Source organism: Plasmodium malariae (genome assembly GCF_900090045.1).
Source record: "Plasmodium malariae genome assembly, chromosome: 7".
In the NCBI taxonomy this organism is placed as follows: domain Eukaryota; phylum Apicomplexa; class Aconoidasida; order Haemosporida; family Plasmodiidae; genus Plasmodium; species Plasmodium malariae.
This window is the reverse complement of record NC_041781.1, coordinates 626,326-651,248: the sequence shown is the minus strand read 5'-3', so window position 1 is coordinate 651,248 and position 24,923 is coordinate 626,326. Positions and strand designations below refer to the sequence as shown.

The 24,923-nt window shown below is 27.2% G+C and overlaps 4 protein-coding genes across 4 annotated transcripts; 1 reads left to right on the top strand and 3 right to left on the bottom strand.

Annotated features, from left to right (window-relative positions):
- Positions 1 to 1,916: 1,916 nt before the first annotated feature.
- Positions 1,917 to 6,059, bottom strand: PmUG01_07021300 (FHA domain protein, putative; the record flags this gene model as incomplete). Its single annotated transcript, XM_029003946.1, has 1 exon — positions 1,917 to 6,059. The coding sequence occupies one exon, from the start codon at positions 6,057 to 6,059 to the stop codon at positions 1,917 to 1,919; it is 4,143 nt and encodes a 1,380-aa protein (XP_028860684.1).
- Positions 6,060 to 11,691: 5,632 nt separating this feature from the next.
- On the top strand, positions 11,692 to 13,996 carry PmUG01_07021200 (conserved Plasmodium protein, unknown function; the record flags this gene model as incomplete). Its single annotated transcript, XM_029003945.1, has 3 exons — positions 11,692 to 11,794; positions 12,082 to 12,231; positions 12,519 to 13,996. The coding sequence occupies 3 exons, from the start codon at positions 11,692 to 11,694 to the stop codon at positions 13,994 to 13,996; spliced, it is 1,731 nt and encodes a 576-aa protein (XP_028860683.1).
- Positions 13,997 to 15,927: 1,931 nt separating this feature from the next.
- SPM1 (subpellicular microtubule protein 1, putative) lies at positions 15,928 to 17,301 on the bottom strand (the record flags this gene model as incomplete). The annotated part of the gene is made up of 1 exon (XM_029003943.1): positions 15,928 to 17,301. One exon carries the CDS (start codon positions 17,299 to 17,301, stop codon positions 15,928 to 15,930), a length of 1,374 nt encoding a protein of 457 aa, XP_028860682.1.
- Positions 17,302 to 20,028: 2,727 nt separating this feature from the next.
- PmUG01_07021000 (exoribonuclease, putative) lies at positions 20,029 to 24,213 on the bottom strand (the record flags this gene model as incomplete). The annotated part of the gene is made up of 1 exon (XM_029003942.1): positions 20,029 to 24,213. One exon carries the CDS (start codon positions 24,211 to 24,213, stop codon positions 20,029 to 20,031), a length of 4,185 nt encoding a protein of 1,394 aa, XP_028860681.1.
- Positions 24,214 to 24,923: the final 710 nt, after the last annotated feature.

Genomic DNA, 24,923 nt, shown 5'->3' with positions numbered 1-24,923 from the left:
GTGGTGGTATCATGGTAAAGAAGAAGAGCATCCAAAACAAAAGAAGAGAAAACGATCTTTTATAAAAATGAAAAATGCTGTTTCTTTTTTACAACGGGGTAGGTACGAATATAATGCTGTGTATAATTAGCGGTAATCATATATTATTCACGAGCTAGCTAATTATCAATAAATATATAAAGTATATATGTGTACATACATGTATATGTATTTTTATTTTGTTATGTAAGTTTTATTAATGAAAGGACCTAATTGTGGGTGCTCTTTTTCCACATCATTATTCTTTCATTTTCTGCAGCATATTTATGTAAGCATGCTTGTAAATAAAACATACTGTGCAGGTTGTAATAAAATAAAGAACAAGGATGTTTCATACATTAAAAGTTCGTCTGATCGAGTGTATATGTATGTATGTACGAATATGTATATATGTATATATACGTATATTCGTACATGTTTCAGTTTGTAAATGAAGGACCAAGCTGTAAAGTTCAAAATATACGACTATAAAAAAAAAAAAAAAAAAAAAAACTCACCTATATATGTATATATGTGCGTTTTACGTGTATTTGTGTAAAATAATATGCATATTATCACTACTACACAATATAATAACAGAATCAAAAGGCATTCATCATATCTGCTTATTATGTGTTTGCTCGATATTTATATAATTATTGTTTAAAGATCAGTCTGATATTATGTGCTTGAAAAATTAAAATGTATAATGAACTCAATAATATAATGGCCTTTTTTTTTATGCACATTTCTAATTTTTGCTTCCATATTTTTATTTGCTATATCTCTTCATAGTTATCATCATCATTGGTATTCGTAATATACCGCCATGGACGTAGTTGCAAATGAGTATGTAATATCTTACTTCATATTTTTATTAGTCATGCTCAAATGCCTAGGGAACATGTTTTAAGGGAAGTCTTTTTTCCATTTATGTATATGAATTTACAAACTATATATGTTGTAATATTTTATATTAAAACGAACTTATGATTGCAAAAAAAAAAAAAAAAAAAAAAGGCAAAAATTATATGAAAAGATGCTTACATATTTGTTAGTTGCTACGATATATATACTAGTATTATATGTTTATTTTTCTACAAATGTGTTTCTTTTTTTTAACTTGTGACACCTATAGGATGTATTCGTTTGTGTGAATGTGCATGCGTGCGTGTGTATGTGTGTGTGGTCGTAGTTTTTTAATAAAAATTACTTAACCTTTTACACTATATTATTTGTATAATTACATAATGTTATTTATAATGCTACATCGCTTTTGGTCAATTGGTTCTTATGAGAATAGGTATTGGATAGTACTTTGTAAATGTGGAATTATCATTTGGTTCCCCTTTTCGTGCATACGTATAATCACATGTATACGCAGTATGTGTATATACTTAAGTTTATGCATACATATATACAGTCATATATACAAACATATGCACGTTGATTCGTACATGCATATATACATATACACGTGAAATAACATTCATGGCGCAATTTACGTTGTTGAAACAAAAAGATACAAAAAAAATAAAAATAAAAATAAATGAAATAAAATAAACGCAAACATAAGCACAAACATAAACATAAGCACAAACATAAACATAAGCACAAACATAAACATAAGCACAAACATAAACATAAGCACAAACATAAACATAAGCACAAACATAAACATAAGCACAAACATAAACATAAGCACAAACATAAACATAAGCACAAACATAAACATAAACGCAAACATAAACGCAAGCATATATATAAATAAATAAATAAATAAATGGATAAAAATATATACATAAATAAGGAAAATATGGAATGGTATAGTAATGTACCGCAGAATAAGGCAAAATGTGGTAACACATGGCAAATATGACAAAATAATGGATATCCACTTAAAAATAATTTTCCTCCTTCATGATGTTGATGACATTTCCTGTTATGTTGTTTGTGTCATTGCTTTCATAATTATCGGAGTCCTTTACATTATTATTATTACCATTCGCGTATATCACAATATTATTGGGCGTATCATTTTTAGAACTACCTGTACTGTTCAGATTTATTTCAATAGAACTACTACTGTTGTTAAGTGAGTTGTGTGTATTGACCTCATTCATTTCATTTGCGCAATTGCCACTACTACTGTGCATATTATTAACAACATAATAGTTATCATTTACATCATTATTTACACCACTTTCTTGTGCGTCGTTATTGCATGCACTGTTGTTATTAGGAGCAGTTGTTGTCACATTACCTGGGTTGGAATTTTCTTGCTTATTTTCGTTTTGATCAGGTAAATTTTGCTCGGACTGAATATTATTAGCCACTCGGTTATTGGATAATACGATACTGTTTGCGCTTTCGTAAACAGTTACATTCCCATTTTCGCAATTTGACACAACATTACTACTATTGTCATTATTCCAATCAGTTCTACCATTAACATCAGTTCTACCATTTACATCAGTTCTACCATTTACATCAGTTCTACCATTTACATTAGTTCTACCATTTACATCAGTTCTATCATTAACATCAGTTCTACCATTTACATCAATTCTACCATTTACATCAGTTCTATCATTAACATCAGTTCTACCATTTACATCAATTCTACCATTTACATCAGTTCTATCATTAACATCAGTTCTACCATTTACATCAATTCTACCATTTACATCAGTTCTATCATTAACATCAGTTCTACCATTTACATCAATTCTACCATTTCCAACAATTTCGTTACTTCTTGCATTACCAACAGCGCTATCCCTGTTGTAATCGAAATTTCTTCCTGACAGGTGCATATTGCTATCCATCAAAAGTTTGGACGAAAAATTATCTAGTGTGCTAACATCCTCATCTTTGGTTTTTGACAATTTTAAACAAATAGGTAAAAATATCCAATTTTTTCTTTTCATATATACATACATTACTGTTCGACCTATTTGTAACGCTATGAATTTATTCCTTCTAATATTAAAAAAGATTGGTTTTCTAATTTGAATTAACGTACCAAATTTACTTTTACAATCTTCAATGTAAAAATTGCCATTATGAAATTTAATCATCGCATGAAATCTTGAAACAGATATATCATTAACACGCACATCACTATCATGCCCTCTACCCATACGAACACATTTTGTATTCGCTAAACTAACTATGTAAAAACCTTTATTTCTATCATTTATCAGTTCAATTATTATATATGGTAATTCTGGCTTTGGTATTTCGTATAATTCTAAATATTTATTTTGCACACATATATAAGTTGGATAAGGAAATTTACATAATTCACAATTTAATTGTTTCCAAAAAAAGGAATACGAAGAACAATCATTTCTTACATTTAATCTGCCCCTCATCCATGTCCTTAAACAATTTAGATGAACATATTTCATTGATCCTTTGCATTTACATGGTGATATTAACGGGTTATTTTCGTTTTCATATTCACATAAACATATCCTGCAGTTATACAAACTTGGCATAGATAGCTCTTTTTTGTTGTGAATAAACAAACCTGTAGAGACGTTCAACATTCCGATTCCCACTTCTTTATCTAATACTCCAGCTTCTCCTACTTCTACCTCTCTACTGGCTTCTGCATCTGTTGCACCTTTTCCCCTACATCTGCTCGTACATGCTGCATTTTCATAGTTAGCTGTTTTTTTTAAAATTTTTACATTTTTCTGATTATCATTCTTACCATTGTTGTTGTTATTGGATGGATTATAGCATCTATGGGAGCAACTACTACTACTATCACCTCCATCGCTATTACCTCTGTTATTCGTGTGCATGAGGCCCTTCCCTCTTGGTGAATCTACGCCACTTCTAACGGGGGCATCCCTTCGTGCATTTTTAACATCATAGCATTCATCATGCATGTTACTATTACTGCTACTATTATTGCTACTCATCCCGATACCCTTACTGTTATTACTATTTTTTGACACGTCCTCATTTTCCCCTGCTTCATTCGAGCAATTAATCCGAATAGATGATGATCCTTTTAAATAATCCATACAATTTTTACCTCCATCCTTAACATTTGATACGTTTTTATTTTTATTCCTTCCAAAGTAATTATCCTCATGCACTTCATTATTTCCAATATTGGAGCACACGATCATTCCCTTCATGTCTGCATAACCGCTTTTCACATTTATCAGTGCATTATTCTTATATCCATAGGGGGAGTAGTTATTTCCTCCTTTGTTCCTTCTATTACTACTACTACTACTACTACTTCTGATGTTACCACTACCACTAATACAGTTGCTACTTCGCAGGTGTACCACTACCCCTTTAGTGCTACTTAAATTTACATGAGTTTGTCCTGATCGGTCAAGTGCCACCTGGGTGCTATGACCGTTATCCTTGCTATTGCTAATTGCACATTCCCCCTTTACTTTTACAATTTCCTGTGAGTTATTTAAATCGTAATTTTTGCAGCCATCCGAGTTTATTACTTTCCCATATATACTACTGCTTGTTGCATTGTTTTTTTGAAGTATTATTACATTCTGATCTTTATTCATACTAATTCTAATATCAGCATTTTTAACAAGGTTGACACTTGTAGAGTTTACACAGTCGTCAATTCTACGCTGATTTATTTCACCACAACTATTTGTTATAATATCATTTGCATTTTCTTCTGCATATAAGTATTTATCACAGTATACATCATCATTCGATGTGTTATTTTTAAAAGAGTAAAAGTCGTCTACATATGAGTTGACTGTTTTGTCATTGAGTTTTTTGTTTCTAGTCGCTTTGTTTCTGACCACTTCGTTTCTAACTGCTTTGATGCTAACGGCTTTATCGTTATCACTTTCGTAGTATGGATTAGCGCTACGATATGGGTTGCTTGCCATAGTATGACTATGCAGGACTTCTTCCTCCTCTTCGTCATCTTGAACTAAATCGTCTTCACTAGCTACATAATGATCGTCATCGCCTTGAATATTATAATTATTATCAGAATTATTACATTCTGCACCGCATTTAATACATATATTATGATCATCATATTCATCAACAATATCATCATCATCATCTCCTATCGGATTAGTTCTAAATCGAATATTTGGGTTAATATTTCCACTAATGTATTTGTTTGAAATACTATTTTTCTTCATTATGTTATTTGCTGAATACTGTTCAGCATCAGGAGCTATAGTTTCACATTCATCATCATCAAATGGGGATAACGACTTATTGTATTCCCTTTCTTGTTGTAGATTAGTAATAATTTTTTTAATTTTTAATTTTACTCTTCCTAATTTAATTACGTCGTCTTCATGTAATATTGAACTTTTATTTTTTAAGTATTTAACAATTACCCAAAAATTACCCATGTCGTTATTACTGCTACTGTTGTTGTTATTATCATTATCATTTATATTATTATCACTAACATTATTTTCATTCACATTATCATGATTTATACTATCATTTACGATATTAACATTTATATTATTATTACTGGCATTATTTTCATTTACATTATCATTTATATTATTATTACTGGCATTATTTTCATTTACATTATTAATTATATTATCATTTACATTATTAAATACATTATCTTTTACATTATTTCCATTTGCATTATCATTTACATTATCATTTACATTATTTCCATTTGCATTATTTTCATTCACTTCATTTACTCTTATGTCACTGTTGTTTGTATTATCTTCGAACTCATTTTCAATACATGGAATAAGCTGATAGTTGTTGTTTATATATTTTATTTTACATATTATTTTTAGATTACTATTTTTATTATTATTAAGTAATAGTTTGTTAATTTCTTCTTCATTTTTAATTTCCACATTTATGTCATCTTTTAAAATATAGTAATAATTATATAAACATTTTATCTTAAAGCATTTTTTATAAAAATTTTCGCTCTCATAATCAAATAATCCATGACTGTTGTTTATCCATGTATAACAGTTAACATTAATTATGTAATTTTTCGTTTTCGCACTTCTATTTTTTCTACCATTTATCATTCTTATTATAATTCAAAAATAATACTCACTATATATATATATATATATATATATATATATATATATATATATGTATGTACATATATATGTATGTGTATGTATATATATGCAAAATAAGAATTATTAATAAAAATTAAACCAAAAAGTTAAGATGGCTTTATGTACATGTATGTGTGTGTTACTCCATGTAAATGCAAGCGTATACATTTGTTCACATTTATATACACTTCTTTACATTCGATCACATTCTATCCAATTAGATCATAATCAGTCATATTCGATCATAATCGACAATATACGATCATAATCGACAATATATGATCACATTCGATCACATTTATTCATATCCGTACACACTCATACACCTTCGTTTACACTTGTACACTTTCGCATACTTTTCATAAACATATGCTTAGTACATGTATGCAGCAGGATAGGATTAAAAAACTTTAAATTAAAAAAATGGTGGGTAAAAACAAAAATTTATTTAAAAAAAAGTTTAATGCTAATTTGGCATATCAAAAAAAGTACATATATATATATGCACAGAATATATATATAAATATATATACTCGTAAATATGTTCGTATTATGTGTGCAATAAACAAAAATGGACAAAAAAAAAAAAGGGAAAAAAAAAATAAAAAAGGTAGAAGATGAAGAAGTTGCAATATATGATGACGACGAAGAAGATACTTTTTATGTAAATTACACGTCATCACTCCCTTTACAGAATCAGTTGAACGTCAAATATAATAACAATCGATGTGTAGCATCAATAAATCTACAAACTTACATAATATATTTACATATATTTACACAAATATACAGGGAACAACATATTAAGGAAACACTAGTTGTCTGTCTAGTCTTGTGTTTCCGCTTACTTGTCATAAATTAAATTTTTATTATGTTAATTCGTTTTTTAATTCTTACGTGTACTTAAATATATATATATATATATATATATATATATATATATATATAATTGTTTAAATATGTACTTACGTATATATATATGTTTAAGTATGTACATATTTAAACGTATTTTTACACATGTCTGAATATTTGTATGTATTATATAAATTTATGTAAGTTCCCAATTCTTTTTATTTCTAAATTTAATTATTTATGAAATTTCCTATTTAATTATTTAATTAATTATTCACTTTCATGAAATGTATAATGTCAAAAACATGTGTGCATGGTTTAATGCATGTATAAATAAATATACACAATATATTATATACACATGTACTTATTTTATGATATTTTATTTTTTTTAATTCACAATATACCACATTTAAACATTTATTTTTATGTAGAAACATGTGCAGCAAAAATGTCTTCTTTATAAAAAAGAACAAAAAAAAAAAAAAAAAAGAATATAATATAATAAAATAAAATGGAACAGAATGGAATATATAAATATATTTATAAGTATACAAATATACAAATATACAAATAAATAAATAAAAAAAAAATTGGAAAACTAAGTTGCAATATAAGTACAGTAAACCATATTATAATATCAATATGGTATATGAGCTATGTACATATATATGTTATAACAGAGCAAGATAAAATAAATTGCAAAGAAATGCCGAATATATTAAACCATGTAATATTATATATTGCGGAAAAAGAAAAAAAAAATGTATATATACCTGTAAATAGCTAAATGTAATTTAAGATAATATATACGCAGGATCTAATTAAGTATGGTAAAATATGTAATGTGTAATATGACAGGTATCTATAATATGCAATCTATGTAATGTGAAATGTATGTAATGTGCAATATATGTAAATGTACTATATATATATAATTATGCAATATTATAATATATACAATATGTACATAGTATATAATATATAAGGTAAACGAGTTATATATATGTTCACTATTAAAAACTGAAAAAAGACGAAAAATGGAACATGACTCGTTCATATAATTTACAATATAAAATTATGTTGCCTTTATATATTATATTTATCCAATAATAGAAATACGTTTATATGTAAATAGGAATAAATGTAAAAAGATTGTTGTACATAAATTAAAAGATAAAGGATATTTTATATAAAAACATGAATAGCAAAAGAATTAAATACTTGCAAAGGTTTCAATAAACATAGTTCTTTTTTTTTTTTCTCTTTAATCTTATAATAAAAAAAACTAAATCATGATTCGAAAGTAAACTTTGGAATAAAAAAAAAAAAAAATGGAAGCACAAATGAAAAATTGTACATTACACGCATATATGTGCATGATACGTATGTACAACCGATATTACGTTGTAAGGTTTTATAAAAATGAGAAAAGATTTAATATTTTATGCAGAAAAGGGTAATTTCACATACCACCACATATATATAAATATATATACTCGTGAATATACAGTACGTTAGTTCAACTTGAAATAATGTTGTTAAAAAATTATTAATATATTTTATTTTTTTACTTTTCATGCTATTATGAGCAAAATTTCTTTTCCAATTAGTGGCATATAAATATATATTTATACATATTATATATATATATATATATATTATTATACCTAAATAAAAAGAATCATATTAAATGTTATACATACATATTTGTAGATATATTTACATATGCGTGTGTGTATATGTATATAATATATAATAATGTGTACAATAAACAACATAAAAAGAATTACTACCTTAATTTCAATTATCTATATGTACAGCGAACTGGTGGTTTAAATCGATTCGGTAGCAATTTAGCAGAACGGTGAAAATAATATGCACACATATATATATATATATACATATATATACATGTACAAAAATATATATTATATATATAATATATTTATATGTGCTTATGTAAAATTTTTTCCATATTCGGTATGCTAATCTATAATTAAAAATAACGATGTTTCAATAATAAATTTTTTTAATCAGAAAAACACGTACATTAAAAATATGTATATAAACAAAAAAAAAAAAAAAAAAGAAGGTAGAGAACAGCTTAATTTCTTCTCTACAGGATCCTTCAATAATGTACATATATGAAATATATCTATATCTATATCTATCTATCTATCTATATATATATATATATAAATACATATATATATGTACTTCGCTCAAACAGTTTAACTACATAAAACAGAAAATAATTTTCGTATATTTTTTTAATTCATTATATATAATATAAATATATATTATATACATGATAAATAATGGCAATAATGTCCTCATGTTAAAAGATGGTAAAAGGTAAAAAAAAAATTAGAGTATTTTTTTGTTTACTTTTTTTTGTACTAGAGAATTTAAAAAATGGCATAAAGAATACAGTAGTGGATTTTTAAAAAAAAATTATATAATATTCAATGTTTGGTTTTGTTTTATAGCTTTCTTTTTTTTTTTTTTTAAAAAAAATAGAATAATGTAATAACATCATTACTCAAAAGAAAAAAAAAAAAAAAAAAATTACGAACAGTGCACGCCATTAAAATAAAAAATAAAATATATATGTAGAGATAGCGTGATTGATGATGTGGATTGATTAATTTTTACTTTATTTAATAAATAGAAAAGGATAAATATGCTTATGGTTATATTTTTTCTTTTTTTTCTTTTTTTTTCTTGTGCGATGCTCTTTTTTTCATATATAGTTTTTAAGAAAAAAAAAGAAAAAAATGCTTTATTATAAAGTGACCATTTACAAGAAATAAAGTTACTTAAATATTTAAATAAAATTCTTTTTATACGTATAATAATATTAACAATTTAATTATTATTTAAAGTAAAATATATGAAAGAACTTGTATATAATATAATAATACATGAATCTTACAAAATGCTTTTTTTTTTTTTCCTTTTTTTTTTTTTTTTTCAACAGTTTTTAAAACGCACATTATTGCTACAAAAAAAGAAAAAATAATAATACATAAATTGATACATGATGAGAAATATATAATTATTCTGCATCGTGGGTATACGATAATTAAAAAAATAAGCCATAAAAAATATAAAAATAAATTAGTTGTGTCATTATTTGTATATATACAGCAACATTATAGTATAAGTGTAATTTGTGAGAAATGTAATATTAAATAATTAGTGACACTGAAAATATGTATATATTTTTTTTTTGGTAATAATAGTATTATATATATAGCTAGCTGAATCCTAATTTGTTCCTTTATTTTTGTTTATTTATTTGTTTTTGTTAAGGCGTTTTCAAATGGTCACAGCGGTTATATACGTGTACGAACATACATATGTATACGGATATGTATATGTGCATATATACGTATGGTTATATGTATATAAATACATGCATACATATATGTATTGTATATGTATATATGCATATATAAATGTATATATATGCATATACAATATCACCATATTCGGAAAATGCCACATTTATTAGCAATACCCTCCCCAAGAGACATTCCCTTACGTTGTAACCTAATTTTTGTTGGTACTTCCATAAATAGGCATATAATATCAATATCGTCCACAGACATATTTTGATTTATTCGAAAAAAGAAAAATGATTAATTAAAGTTACAAAAAAAAAAAAAAATAAGTAAATACATAAATAAAATAAAATAATGTAAATAAATAAACCCCTCTTCATGCAAGCGAAGGGGAAAAAAAGAGTTTTAAAAGATTTAATACCTGAATATATAAGATTATTATTACCTTAGCACATGAAGATGTCCGATTTTATAGGCTTCATTTTTTTTATTTTTACGACTAATTTTATTTATAATAATAAAAAAAAAAAGAGAAACTACTAGAGTAAAACATTTTTGTCTTACATTTAAAACAAAGCTAAATTTCTTCTTACTATTTAACACGAGTTCATTTTTTTTTTAAATATTTTTTTTTATTTTTAAGGATAATTGGTTTTAAGGAAAATTTACATACTTAGATTTGAATGGTACGTATATATATATATGTGTATGTATTCACATAAATACTTAAACGCTACGTATGCGTATAAAATATTGTTATTAAATTAATGGTTAGTTCTCAAAAAACAAAGGAAAAAAAAAAAAAAAAAAATCTTGTATGATAATTGACGAAATTAGCACAATTTTATTTTCCCGTTTACAATTCGAAAAATTTCAAAAGTTTTTTTTTTTTTAGCTTCTTTTTCAATTTAAATGATGATTAAAATATAACAAACGTGGCGAATGTATGGCAATTAAAACCATACACGTACATATAAATATACGTAAATATATATGCATACGTACATATATGCTTACATACATACATACATACATACATAAATGCTTACATACGTACATATATAAATGCTTACGTACAAACATATATGCTTACATACGTACTTACATGGTTACGTACATACACACACTCACAAACGCTTACGTATACACAGTTTAAACATTTTGCACATTTTTTGTGTGTATCACAAAACTATGAATACACGTGAAGAAAAATGTTCCACAGGTTTTACCAATAAATAAAAAATGAAAAAAGAATGGCATTGTAAGTAATAGCAGTTCGCATTCTTCATTTATTTCTTTATTTTTGTATATTTACTTTTTTTTTTTTTTTTCCGCGAGTAATTAAAAAATATGTGAGAACATTTGGAAAATATATTACATAAATCGGAAAGATGTATAAAGATTTGACCTTTTTTGTTTTAACAATATTTTTCTTCTTTTTTAATGAAGCAAAAATTATTGAAGGGGACTTAAACAATTCGAATGAAAAAGATGGTAAGATTTGGGAGAAAAGAAAGGACATGAACAGATAAAAATAGGCTAAGAAAGGCCAAAAAAGACTAAGAAAAGATAAAAAAAAATGCCATGAAAAGCTAAGGAATGTTAACCTGTTTCTTAACAGCTACTTTAAAACTACAATAAAGTGGTGTTCCTATATGCCTATGTAAACCATGTTAGCTGTTACTTCATTATTTATTTAGCTGTATATGTATGTATATATATATATATATATATACATATATTTTTTTTTTTTTTTTTTTTTTTTCTTTTCCCCCTTTAAGGAAATAGATACATTTCCTTGGATAAAAATAACATAAATGATTTTATTGGAGTTAAGGAAAACAAATTTTTATTTAACGTTACATGTAGGACATCAAAAATGCTAAGCAGCATGAAGGGTTACATCTTGAGCATGTTTCACTCCTCCATGGGTATGTCTCTAAGCCTGCATGTTTTTGTGTTCGTCTGAGCGCTAGTTTATGAGTACGTTTGTGTGTTCATTCATGTGTTTATTCGTGAGTATGTGTTTTGTAGAAGCTGATGAGCTTGTCTTCTAAAATGTGTGCAACGCATCCCCCTGGCTAAGCAGTACAAATATGCAGCATTACACGCACACACCTGTATGCATACACGCATATACATATGTATATATACATGTATGCGCACCTGATGTATTCGTACCCATTTATGCGTATTTCCCCCCATCCCCTGCACGCAGATTTTCTAGAAAGGCTTCAGTACGAAAACCCAATCTCCGATAACGCACAGACGATTGAAAATATAATTGAAAAAACGTGGGATCGAGAAAACAAGGAATTTCTGTTGACAACTAAAAAGTTAATAGAGCAGTATACAGATAACGATTTATTTATATTACAAATTGGTTTAAATAGTATTGCATCAGCAATACTTGATAAACCTGATAATGCAATATTTATAGAAGAAAATATGGGAATATGTAAGAATTATTTTCTTTATAAAAATAATAGATGTTTGTTACTTTTAAAAGGGGTAGAATTTTATTGTAAAAGAAGTGAAAAAAATACACAAAATAGTAAAGAAGATATATATGGAACCTTAGACTTAATTACTAAAATATATCAAAACAAAAATAATCAAGTAATAGATATACTTATTGTCAATCATAAATATCCCGTTTCCTTGTTATATTACATATACCCGTACTTAGATTCTTCTACACTTGTAATTTTAATGGATAATTTAAATCATCAAATGAAAGCAGCTATTTTTGAGTACTACAATTTTGTGGGTGAAGCAGACTTTTCTAGGAGTTTCGAAAGGAAGTTATTTAACTCATACAGCGCGAATTACCAGGAGGATGGAAGTAGTGGCAATAATGGCACTAGTAACAATAGCGATAATACCGGAAATAGCAACAGTAGTGATGAAGTTGACAACAATAAGACGAAGAGGTATGAGCAGGACGAGAACATTTTCATTTACAGCAAAATGAAGCAGTCACCTTTCTACGTTATCACGTTAAACCCTAAAATCATGATGAACCCAACGGAAAACCTGTACAAAACTTTTATTTCCAAAGAGTATACTTCATCTTATGAAACAGAAATTAGTCGTATGATAAAAGACATTGAAAAAATATTAACATTTAATAAAAATTTTTATGAAAAACATAAAATCCTTGTTAACAATTATTTTTCTATTATTAATGATTTCGAATTTGATAATAATGAAGAAGGAAAGAAAAATGTAACTGATGCATTAGCATTAATACTTAAAGCATTTGCAAGTTCAGGTGATATAAATAAAAATAATTATGAGTATGCTATAATCAGTTTAAAGAATATATTTGAAACTATGTTATTTAATATATATGAACAGTCCAAATTTAAAGCTTTATTTACTCCCCTTATGGATTTTTATAAATTGTATTTAAATAAAGACGATTCGAATTATATCCTATATGAATTCCTTCTCTATGGTTTAATTAGAAACTCACGTGACGTTAGTTCCTACGAATTAAAAGAATTATTATTCCTAGATGTTTTGCGGGATGTTTCGAAAAAAGTTAATAAATATTCAATCAGTCAAGTCATTGAAGTAGTTACAAAATTAAATATTCTACTTAAAAAACTCAGATCAAGAGAAGACATTATGCATGTAAAGGAGTATGCCAAAAGGCAGTTTAGTCTCGATTATATTAACTACGAGCTCTAATCAGTGGTGAACACATTGACGGGTGTACGTGGGTATGCATTCCAGTATTTTAATTAAATTTGTATAGCATGTGAACACGTTGTTAATTAAAAAATAGCAAATTACGCTCATATTTGTTCATCTTTTTTTTGGCTAAAATTGCAATACTTATCATTCCGCTGTGCATTCCTGCTTATATAAAATAATTGTGCTGAAAGCACCTTGACAAATACATTTCTTTATTTTTAAGCATATTCAATTTTTTTTTTGTTAAGTATGCGTGTATTATATATATATATATATATATATTTATACATACTTGATTTACTTAGTTTTTAGTGTACGCGCCTTTATAATGAACCCTGCAAATTATAAATGCTTTTTCCAAATGTTTGTGTCTCAGCAAAAATATATCAAAAACTTTTATGTCAGTATACCTTTTTTTTTTTTTTTTTTTTTTATTATCTTATAAAACGTATTCATATTATACCTGTCCCCCCACTTCCATCATGCACTAGTTGTTAATATTATATTTAATAAATATTGGCATACAAATTGTGATATCAGCATATGGGTAATTAATAGCTCACGCTTACATACATAATTCGCACATAACCTTTACTTTAACAAAGTTAGCTTTCAAAAAAATGTCATCAAGCAATTTGGAAACTCGGATATGCAAAAAGTGATACATACCTTTTTCATTATTTTATTATTTGCGCCAATATTTCTAGCAAAAAACAAATTTTTGTAAATTTAATTTTAATAAATGCGTAGCTTTATAAATGTAGAAATAAAAAAAAAAAAAAAAAAAAAAAAAAAGTAAATCTATATAAATATGCATATTAAAAATGACCCCTCCCCTCCAAAAATTATATATTAAAAAATTGCACACATGCGAAAAAATGGAAAATGTGCATATTACTTATGGGGCTTGTTAATGTGAAATATAAGGAAGAGACACAATATGTATTTTATTTAACTAATGTCCAATTAATACAAAATACAGCACAAGAAGACATATGTAGCAAAATGAGATAAATGTAGCAAAATGAGATAAATGTAGCAAAATGAGATAAATGTAGCAAAATGAGACAAATGTAGCAAAATAAGACAAATGTAGCAAAATGAGATAAATGTAGCAAAATGAGATAAATGTAGCAAAATGAGATAAATGTAGCAAAATGAGACAAATGTAGCAAAATGAGACAAATGTAGCAAAATGAGACAAATGTAGCAAAATATCATGTTAAGTAAAAAGCAAGTAAACAGATGAAAAAAAAAAAAAAAAATGAACCCACAAAATGTGCGAAATAAACAGAATTCATAAAATGAAGAATACTGCCATATATGTGCTTATACTAGTATGCCATTTTTTTTTCAAACTACGAATAACTGAGTTAAATAATTTATGTGCCTATGTAGCATAGCTGGATACAACACCAATGCTTTGTTTTGTTTCGTTTTATATTATTATAATTTATATCGTTTCGTTTAGTTTCGTTTCTTTGCATTTTATTCTTTTTTATATTTTTTATATATATTTTTTTTGTTGGAATACAAAGGTAACGTGGTAAACAATATACTAATAAGCTAGAGGTTGGGGTATGGGGTTTCTATCAAATTTATCAAAAACACATAAATAAATGTACTATATATTCATACACACAGTTGTTAACGGAAATGCAAAAATTAAGTTCACAATAATTATGAAGAAAATGTAATTTACTATTTAAAGAGAAATAATTTAACTTAGTTCGACTAGTACATCTCAATTTATATTATTAATTTTTTTTTTATTTTGTTTTAATAATAACATATATGTATATACAAATAAATAATTAATTCATTCATTGTTAAATCGTTTCTTATTTGTTGTCCATCTGCTGCTCATATGATTCCCATCTGTTCCTTTTTGCACGTAAAGGAAACATCGTTTTTCTGGTTAACGCTTAGTACCAAGTCCTAGATGCGGCATCCCAAAATATGTGTTGAGATGGGTATGTAGGTGCAGGATATTTAGGTAATAAATCAACTGGGCAGAGGGGAAGCACTTTACGTACATACTCATTTCTATAGCTACTTTGTCCTTCAAATGGCAATGGTTTCATTAATTTAGCTTCACTCCTTGGAGGTAATTCGGGGAGCGGTTTTGGGCCAAACTCACTTCTATAATTACTCTCTCCCTCAAATGGTAGAGACTTTGGTGGTCTGTGTTCAACTTTTGGTGGCAAAGCAGGTAAAGGTTTAGGTCCAAACTCGCTTCTATAATTGCTTTCCCCTTCAAATGGTAATGATTTTACTAATTTTGTTTCTACCTTCGCAGGTAAAGCAGGTAGCGGTTTTGGACCAAACTCGCTTCTATAATTACTCTCACCTACAAATGGCAACGATTTTGGAAGTTTTTGTTCAATTTTTGGTGGTAAAACTGGCAGAGGTTTAGGTCCAAACTCACTTCTATAATTGCTTTCACCTTCAAATGGTAATGATTTTGGCTGTTTTTGTTCAACTTTTGGTGGCAAAGCAGGTAGAGGTTTTGGACCAAATTCGCTTCTATAATTGCTTTCACCTTCAAATGGTAATGATTTTGGCTGTTTTTGTTCAACTTTTGGTGGCAAAGCAGGTAGAGGTTTTGGACCAAATTCGCTTCTATAATTACTCTCTCCCTCAAATGGTAATGATTTTACTAATTTCGTTTCTGCCCTGGGAGGCAAAGCAGGTAAAGGTTTTGGACCAAATTCGCTTCTATAATTGCTTTCACCTTCAAATGGTAATGATTTTGGCTGTTTTTGTTCAACTTTTGGTGGCAAAGCAGGTAAAGGTTTAGGTCCAAACTCGCTTCTATAATTGCTTTCCCCTTCAAATGGTAATGATTTAACTAATTTTGTTTCTGCCCTGGGAGGCAAAGCAGGTAGTGGTTTTGGTCCAAACTCACTTCTGTAATTACTCTCACCTTCAAATGGTAATGATTTAACTAATTTTGTTTCTGCCCTGGGAGGCAAAGCAGGTAGTGGTTTTGGTCCAAACTCACTTCTGTAATTACTTTCACCTTCAAATGGTAATGGTCTTATTATTTTAGGACATTTATGAAAACCACATGTACATAACTCATCTACACATAAACCTGGTTTTTTACTAGGAGATTCTTTTCTTCTTTGTTCACTGTTTCTATCCAAAGATATTAGTCTGTTTGCATATAAATATTCTTGATCTCTGTTTTTATCATGCCCTTTTATATATTTTGAATAATCAGAATGATCATTATTTTTAAAGTCCTCCTCAAAGGTGCTAAATGTTATTTTTGGTTTCTCTGTAATTATTTGCATTTCTATTATGTATCTTCTTTTTTTTTCTTTTTTTTTTATTAAAAAATAGTTGACAGAATGTTAAGCTCTGTGCAAAGAAATTAATACTTATGAGTATTAGAATATTTAATTAAAATGAAGGTTCACAAAAAAAATATTTAAAATAATAGAGAATATAAATTTAGCATGTAAGCTTTCACAAAAAGCTGTTCGATGTTTGAATAACATTTAACTGACAACAAAAAAAAGGGAAAACAATTTCCTTATTTTAGTATTCTTTAAAACTAAAAAATGAAAAGATATAAAATTGAAGATGTAAAAACAGGAAGAAGTGAAAACAGGAAGAAGTAAAAACAGGAAGAAGTAAAAACAGGAAGAAGTGAAAACAGGAAAAAGTGAAAACAGGAAGAAGTAAAAACAGGAAGAAGTAAAAACAGGAAGAAGTGAAAACAGGAAGAAGTGAAAACAGGAAGAAGTAAAAAAATGAAGTAGAAAGGTAAAGAAAAAAAAAAAAGAAAGAAAGATTAATATTAATATTTATTACGAAATTGAAACAAAAAAACAATGGAGTATTTATAAATCATCAGCACGCAATATTACTGATGTTTTTATACGACGCTGTTACTAAATGATTTAATGCTTTCGTTAAAACAGATATAAAAGTATACAAATAAATATAGACATGTGTATATATATATATATATATATATATGCACATATGTATATGAACAATAGATCATTGTGTATTAAACTTAAACAAACATCACGCTTAAAAATTATCAGCATACGTCGCGTTATATATATGTATATATATTTATGCTGTAATTTCCTCAAAGAATACTTGTTAGCACTATTCTATTGTGTTGTGTGCATACGTGTTATTTTGACAAAAAAATAAAAATAAAAATAATTAAATAAAGAAAGAAAGAAAAAATAAAATATAAAATATAAAAATTATGGAAAGCCGTAAAAATAAAATATTTTTCTTATAAAATATTGCTTGTTAATAAAACAGAAAAAAAAATCAAGTAAAAGCAATTTTCTTTCTTTTTTTTTTTTTTTTTTTTTTGGCTATACGGAAAATGTCATATTTCCAATGTTATGTTTCGGGGAATTTAAATAAATTGTGTAGATACAGAAACTTGCTAATATATTCCTTTTTAATACACACATATATATATAATACTATAGATATAACAAATATTATACATTTTTTTTTCCTTTTTTTTTTTCGTTAGGACACTTGAAATATTCATGCAAAATAATAGAAATATTGTCATTTTTACAATTGTTTAGTGCAGTTGTATAGCAAAATCAGAATTTTTTTACCCATATTTACCTTCTTTTCCCTATTTTTACACATTTTTTCATTTTTGTTCTTTTTTTTCCTTGCCTAATCAGGTTAAATATCTAATTAGCGCAATTTTTTTTTTTTATTTTCATAAAAACTGCATCATAGAAGGAACATGCATTATGAACTATTCAGTGTTTTTTTTTTTTTTTTTTTTTTTTCCTATTCTATTAAAATCATTTGCACACTTTTAATTTAGCCGTATTTTAAATAAAAGATCTAGGTTAATATATCATTTTTAAAACATCAAATTTAAAATCCGGGAAACATTTTTGCATAGAACAGGATGTTTTGTTTTTTCGATAATTGTAACACATTGAATGAATAGGTTACTTTAATGATATCATTCTTCCCCCTTTAAAAAGACAATAAAAGATCATACCACATTTTAGCCAAATAAACATGTAAACATATATATATATATATATATATATATGTACATATAATACATATGCACACGCAAGGTAATTTTTTTTTTGTTTAGTACTTCTTATATATCGATCATCTTGTTTAACGCGCAAGTTAGAATTCTCAACATTAGGATGTGCAACTATTAAGTTATATATTTTACTTATACATTTTCAACAATTAATGACGTCTTTCTTTTTATATTTTATTTCCTGGATTTAACTATATGCACACTTAAAATCAGAGGTTTGGGTTACTATGCATGAAATTTCGTCACATTTGAATAAGTATATGTTACTTTTTTTTTTTTAACTCATAAAAAATTTGAAGCTTGTATTAGTTGCCGTCTTTTTTAAAAATTCATTATAAAATAATGCCCATACATTATAGAATATTTTTCTTTAAGTACATATTAAAATATATATCCTAAAAGTTAGATATATAAAATAAAAACTTTATAACTATTTAAAAATAATGAAAGTTTTTGTCATAATGGAGTTTTTTTTTTTTTTTTTTTTTTTTGCGAACATACACACATACGTGTACATATAATATATATACATTCGCAACAAAAATATAACACCAAAAAAAAAAAAAAAAAAAAAAAGATAAGGGGAGTAGAAAACAATTTCGCATTACATAAAAATATTTGAAAAAAACAACTAAAATTTAGTATCATTTATACAAATAACTTTTATTATCAGTACATAATTCTGCATAAAAGAAATGAAGTGTGTAACTCATGAATACATTTTATTGTATTAAACCCAAATGTAAAATCCATAATAAAATGGAGTAAAGTAAAACAGAGCAAACTAAAATAATTAACAGAAATTAATAAATATTTATATATATATATATATATATAATTTCGTTTTAATCGAAAGGCAAAGAAAAATAAAATTCCCTTACTCTTTCTCCCTCGCTCATTATTAGCAATTTAACGGGTTAACTGCAGGTACAATGTGTGCAATTTTAAAACAGTTCAATTAGTATTCTTTGTCTTTATAGGGCATAGATCTGTTATAATGGTTTGTCTTTTTATTGACCCCCGATGTACTGTTCACGTTATTTTTAAAAGAGTTCCTTTCGTAATAGTTTCCCTCGTTATAATTTCTATTACTGTTATTGTGACTGTTACTGTGCATATTACTATTGCTATTATTATTATTATTATTGTTATGATTACCGCTGCCACTATTATTGTAACTTCTATAGTCATTAAGATAATTACCGCTAGTATTATGAACATGTTGTGACGTGGATCTATCATTTTTATACTTTCCATGATTATTATTATAATTCGTATTGTATGAAACCTTGTAGGGTGATTCATACTTTGCGCCGTCTTTGCTGTATGAATTTCTTTGATTAGTATAACTGTTATAATTTCCATTGTTATAATTTCCATTGTTATAATTTCCATTGTTATAATTACCACTGTTATAATTACCACCCTTATAAGTACTACTGTTATAATTACTACTGTTATTATGGTTATTGTAGTTGTTATAATTACTACTGTTATTGTAGGTACTATAGTTATTATCTCTCTTATTATCACGGGTATGGGGAGCAGAATTATTATTCGGCATTTTGTACATACTAGAATTTTTATAAGGTAATGAAGGGTAATTATTACTATAATTCGAGTTTTGATAATTTTGGTAATTTTGGCTATTCTGATAATTTTGACTATTCTGATAATTTTTATCATTTAGGTAATTTTGACCATTTTGGTAATTTTGGTTGTGGTGGTGCCAGTAATTTTTCTGTGAATTCGTATAAGGGTCGTGATTCATGTTGCCCTTACTACTACCATTATTGTAACTACTGTTATTATAATTGCTGCTATTGTAATTGCCGTTATTGTTACTATTACTATACCTGTTGTAATTCTGACTTCCATTTGTCCTGTGGTCGTTTGCATAATTCGACCGATTGGCGTGATTGGCGTGATTGGCGTGATTGGCAGCATTATTATAATGGACATGGTTTACATCCAAGTTCTTGAAATGGTTAAATTTGGAATAGGAATATATTTGCGGATGGTTGTTACTTAAACTATTTAGAATCATTCGCTTCGCAGCAGGGGCATTGAACCTAAGTTTCCTCTCTTCATTGTTTATGTCAAGTATGGTCAGAACCTTTTTTGGATTAATATGATTTGGCAAAAGTGAAGAAACATGTTTTTTAAATTCTGGTTGGATGAAAAAAGCACTATTGCAAGAAGTGGAAAAATTGGAAGAGAATTTGAAAATTTTTTTAAGAATATGTACATCACTTTCTTCATGTTTACAGTTTAGGTACCCGAATAGATTCATATTATTACTATTATTTATTGGAATTGTTATGTTCATATTTTTGAAAAAATGTTCATATGTACTATTATTATTTTTTTTTGTTTTAATCTCTCCATTAATATCTTGCTCTACATGGGTTGTATTTTTCTCCTCTTGTTTGTTAAGACTATCATCCGACTGATGATTAATTGTCTCCTTTTCGGTATCATCTTGCGTCTGTTGTTCATTTTCTTTTTCCTTAAATTCTTTTACGTACTTTTTTATTGATTTCGTAATTTGTCTTGAAAGTTCATGTGTGGAATTCATGTAAATTTTGTTTAAGCCCCTTCGATTTCTTTTTTTTTCTTCATCAGTTAATGTGTCATGCAGTGGTCTAGCATGTTTAATTATTCTATCCTTATCAACAAATGGGAGTAAAATAACCCACTGATATTTATATTTTTTTCCATTTTCTTCTTCTTTAAAAGTTTTAGGATAAAAATCAATGATAGGAGAATCATGTCGAACCATGAGATCTCTGTACATTTTAGGTAAACAGTGACTAGAATTTGATGGCAGCACACATAGAAGTTGTTCCAAAGGTAATAATGGTTCATCTTTTTCAAAATGTATATTTATATTGTCAATAATTAAATCCGATGATAAAGGTGCATAATAGTAAGGATAAAACCAATTCCACATTGGACATGCTTGGAAATAATAAGCAAGGACCCATGCTAAACCTTCAATATATTTATAAACAACTTCTTTAACAAATTCATCTATATAATCTGTATCATCTAAATGAAATTTAGATTTATAATATTTTATTCTTATAACTTCGGGGTTTTCATCACTACCTAATTCAACATCTTCCTTAGGATTCTCACACTCATTTGCTTTTTTAATAGCCTCTTTTAGTAATTGATTAAATTCATTAATATCTCTCATATCTTTCGTTTTATCTTGTTCCTCTGCTGGTACTAATTTCCCTTCATTTGTAATAGCATTATTTTCAACTCTGTCCTCATTTGGAGTATTACTACTATACGGACTATTATCCGTGCATTTCTTATTTTTAATTATACTACTACTTCTGGATTCCTCGTCGTTATTGCTTCGAATGGAGCTACGGTGTTCGTTCAGTTGCTGCTCGCTCAGGTGGTGTTCGCTATAATGCTCATCATAAAGATGCTCGGACGAGTTGGAGATGGGACGGATAAGAAAGTTGATGCTCTTTTCGCCTTTTTTTTCTTTGTACTTGAAATTTCTTATCGGCTGCATGCTCAGAATTTTTGACTCGTATAGTACTTTCTTCGAAACAGTATTGGTTGTTGATGTTGCCCCTGTCGTTGAAGCATCCCCCATTGCAATGTCTGGCTTGTCCAACTGCTTTTTCTCTCTACTGTTTGAAATATTCCCATTTGTTTCTGGCAAAACATCTGAAGCGACTAAGTCATCTAGTTCGGGTAAATTGGTGCTCTGCGGGTCGGAGCACTTTACCCTTTTTAAGGTATCTTTTTGTAGGTCCCTTTTTTCTCTTTTTTTTTTAAAATCGTACTGAGAAATGAATGTTTCCCTTTCGACTTCTGCAATGAATGAAACATATTTAGTAAATGATTTTAAATTTATAACTCCTTCATTAATTAAGTAATTACCTAAATGTGGCAAAACCTTCTGGTATAATAAAATTAGTTGATCAATACTACCACCTGCTATAGATATTGATGGTAAGTGAGGAAGGAAATCATTTCCACATAAAAAACAGATAAAAATAAAATCATCAATACATCTTTCTATATTATAATTTGAATCAAAAAAAAAATCTTTTGCTAAATATTCTCTTAAAATAGTTAAGTCTAAAATTTGTAATTCATTCCAATTTTCATAATTAAGTGTACAATTCTTACTCATATGAACATTTGCGTAATTAGGATCATTATATTTATTCCGTGCTACTCTTGTGTCGTTAGGTTTAACATAAGTACTACAGAAATGTAAATCTTCTTTACTTTTCAACATACCTACATAGTCTTTTTTTGGGGGCTTTTCTTCTCCTTTTGAATCTAATTCAATTACTTCTCTTAGTATATAAAAGTAAGGTTCATGACTAGCTAAAGAAAGCATAATTAAATCTGCATCCATTCCATGAATAACATGTCTAGTATTAGGATCAAATCCTTTTTGTGCTCTTTGTGATTTTATAAAATTAAAAATTTTATGTTCTCCTTCTCCACATACATTAGCATCTGAAAATATGACAACAACTTTTTTCCATTTTACATCATTTGTAATTTTATGTTCAATAAAATATTTTAAAGCAACAGATAATTCATGCATAAACTGAGTACCAGGTGTTATTATATTACTGTCCCAGTAGCTCGATTCTTCAGGGACTACTCGATTTTCTGCTAAAAATTTTTCTCTTAATTGCATATATGCTCTTCTTTCTATATCCGAACATAAAATGGATTTAAATCTTCTACTTCTTTGTTGATTCATTTTAGCTTTAGGGGCAACTCCATCAATAGCCATGTATAGAAGTTTCTTTGGTTCAATAATATCAAACAATCTTTCTATATAAAGAAATATGTTAAGAAATATTTCTTCATTACTTTTTGCTCTTTTACAATTATCACTATGGGAACATAAGTGAATTATACCATTCATATCTAAATATAAATTGTCAAAATATCCATTGATATTATCTGAACTGTGCATGTCATCTGTGTTATTTACATAATCACTCAAATCGTGGACCTTAAAAAATTCCCCATTTTCTTCTACCCTTGTTCTTCTTGAATATACATCACTGTCTCTAACTTCATAAATCGATTTCGCTACTTTTGGATACCTGGTTACCAGCCATCTGTAGAAGGTCGGAACTCCCATGCTTTTCCCCCACAAAGATTTGCGCTCCTCGGAAAGAACTGTTCTTTAAGGCGGTACACAATTTTGTACAAAAAATTTTCTGTACTTTTGTAAACGATATCTATACAGTTTTGTCTACACTTTTTTGTACAATTTGACACATAGAACCTTCTACAATGTTTTAATAAGGTTAAAACTATTCACACCTTTTTCTCAATTTTTTTTTTTTAAATTATATCCTCAGTAATAGATGTCCCCTGAAAAGCTCTTCCTTATTTCGACTATGTTTGGAAGCAACTATTTAAATTATGTTGTCTAACTATTTTGATCCAAAAAAAAAATATAAGAAGCTTCTTTTCTAAAGTGTTGTAATAGCAAATATGTTTGAATAGGTCTTTTATTTTTCTTTCTTTCCTTCTTTCCTTCCTTCTTTCTTTTTTTTTTTTTTTTTTTTTTTTCCTTCTACCATTCAGAGACGCTAAAAATGCACTCAAGCGGTTTTGTTTAGGATTTGTACGCAAATTGATCAAAATATACACATACGTATATTTATTTATACATACATATATAGGTGCATATGTAATTTTTATATTTATTTATATATATATGTTCACTTGTTTAAACCTGTACGAATATATTCATTCGATCTCTTCAAAAAAGATGTGTACGTCTGAAAATGTTCGCATTATTATGTATGCCTTTTTCGTATGGTCCCATTTTCTTCTTCAATA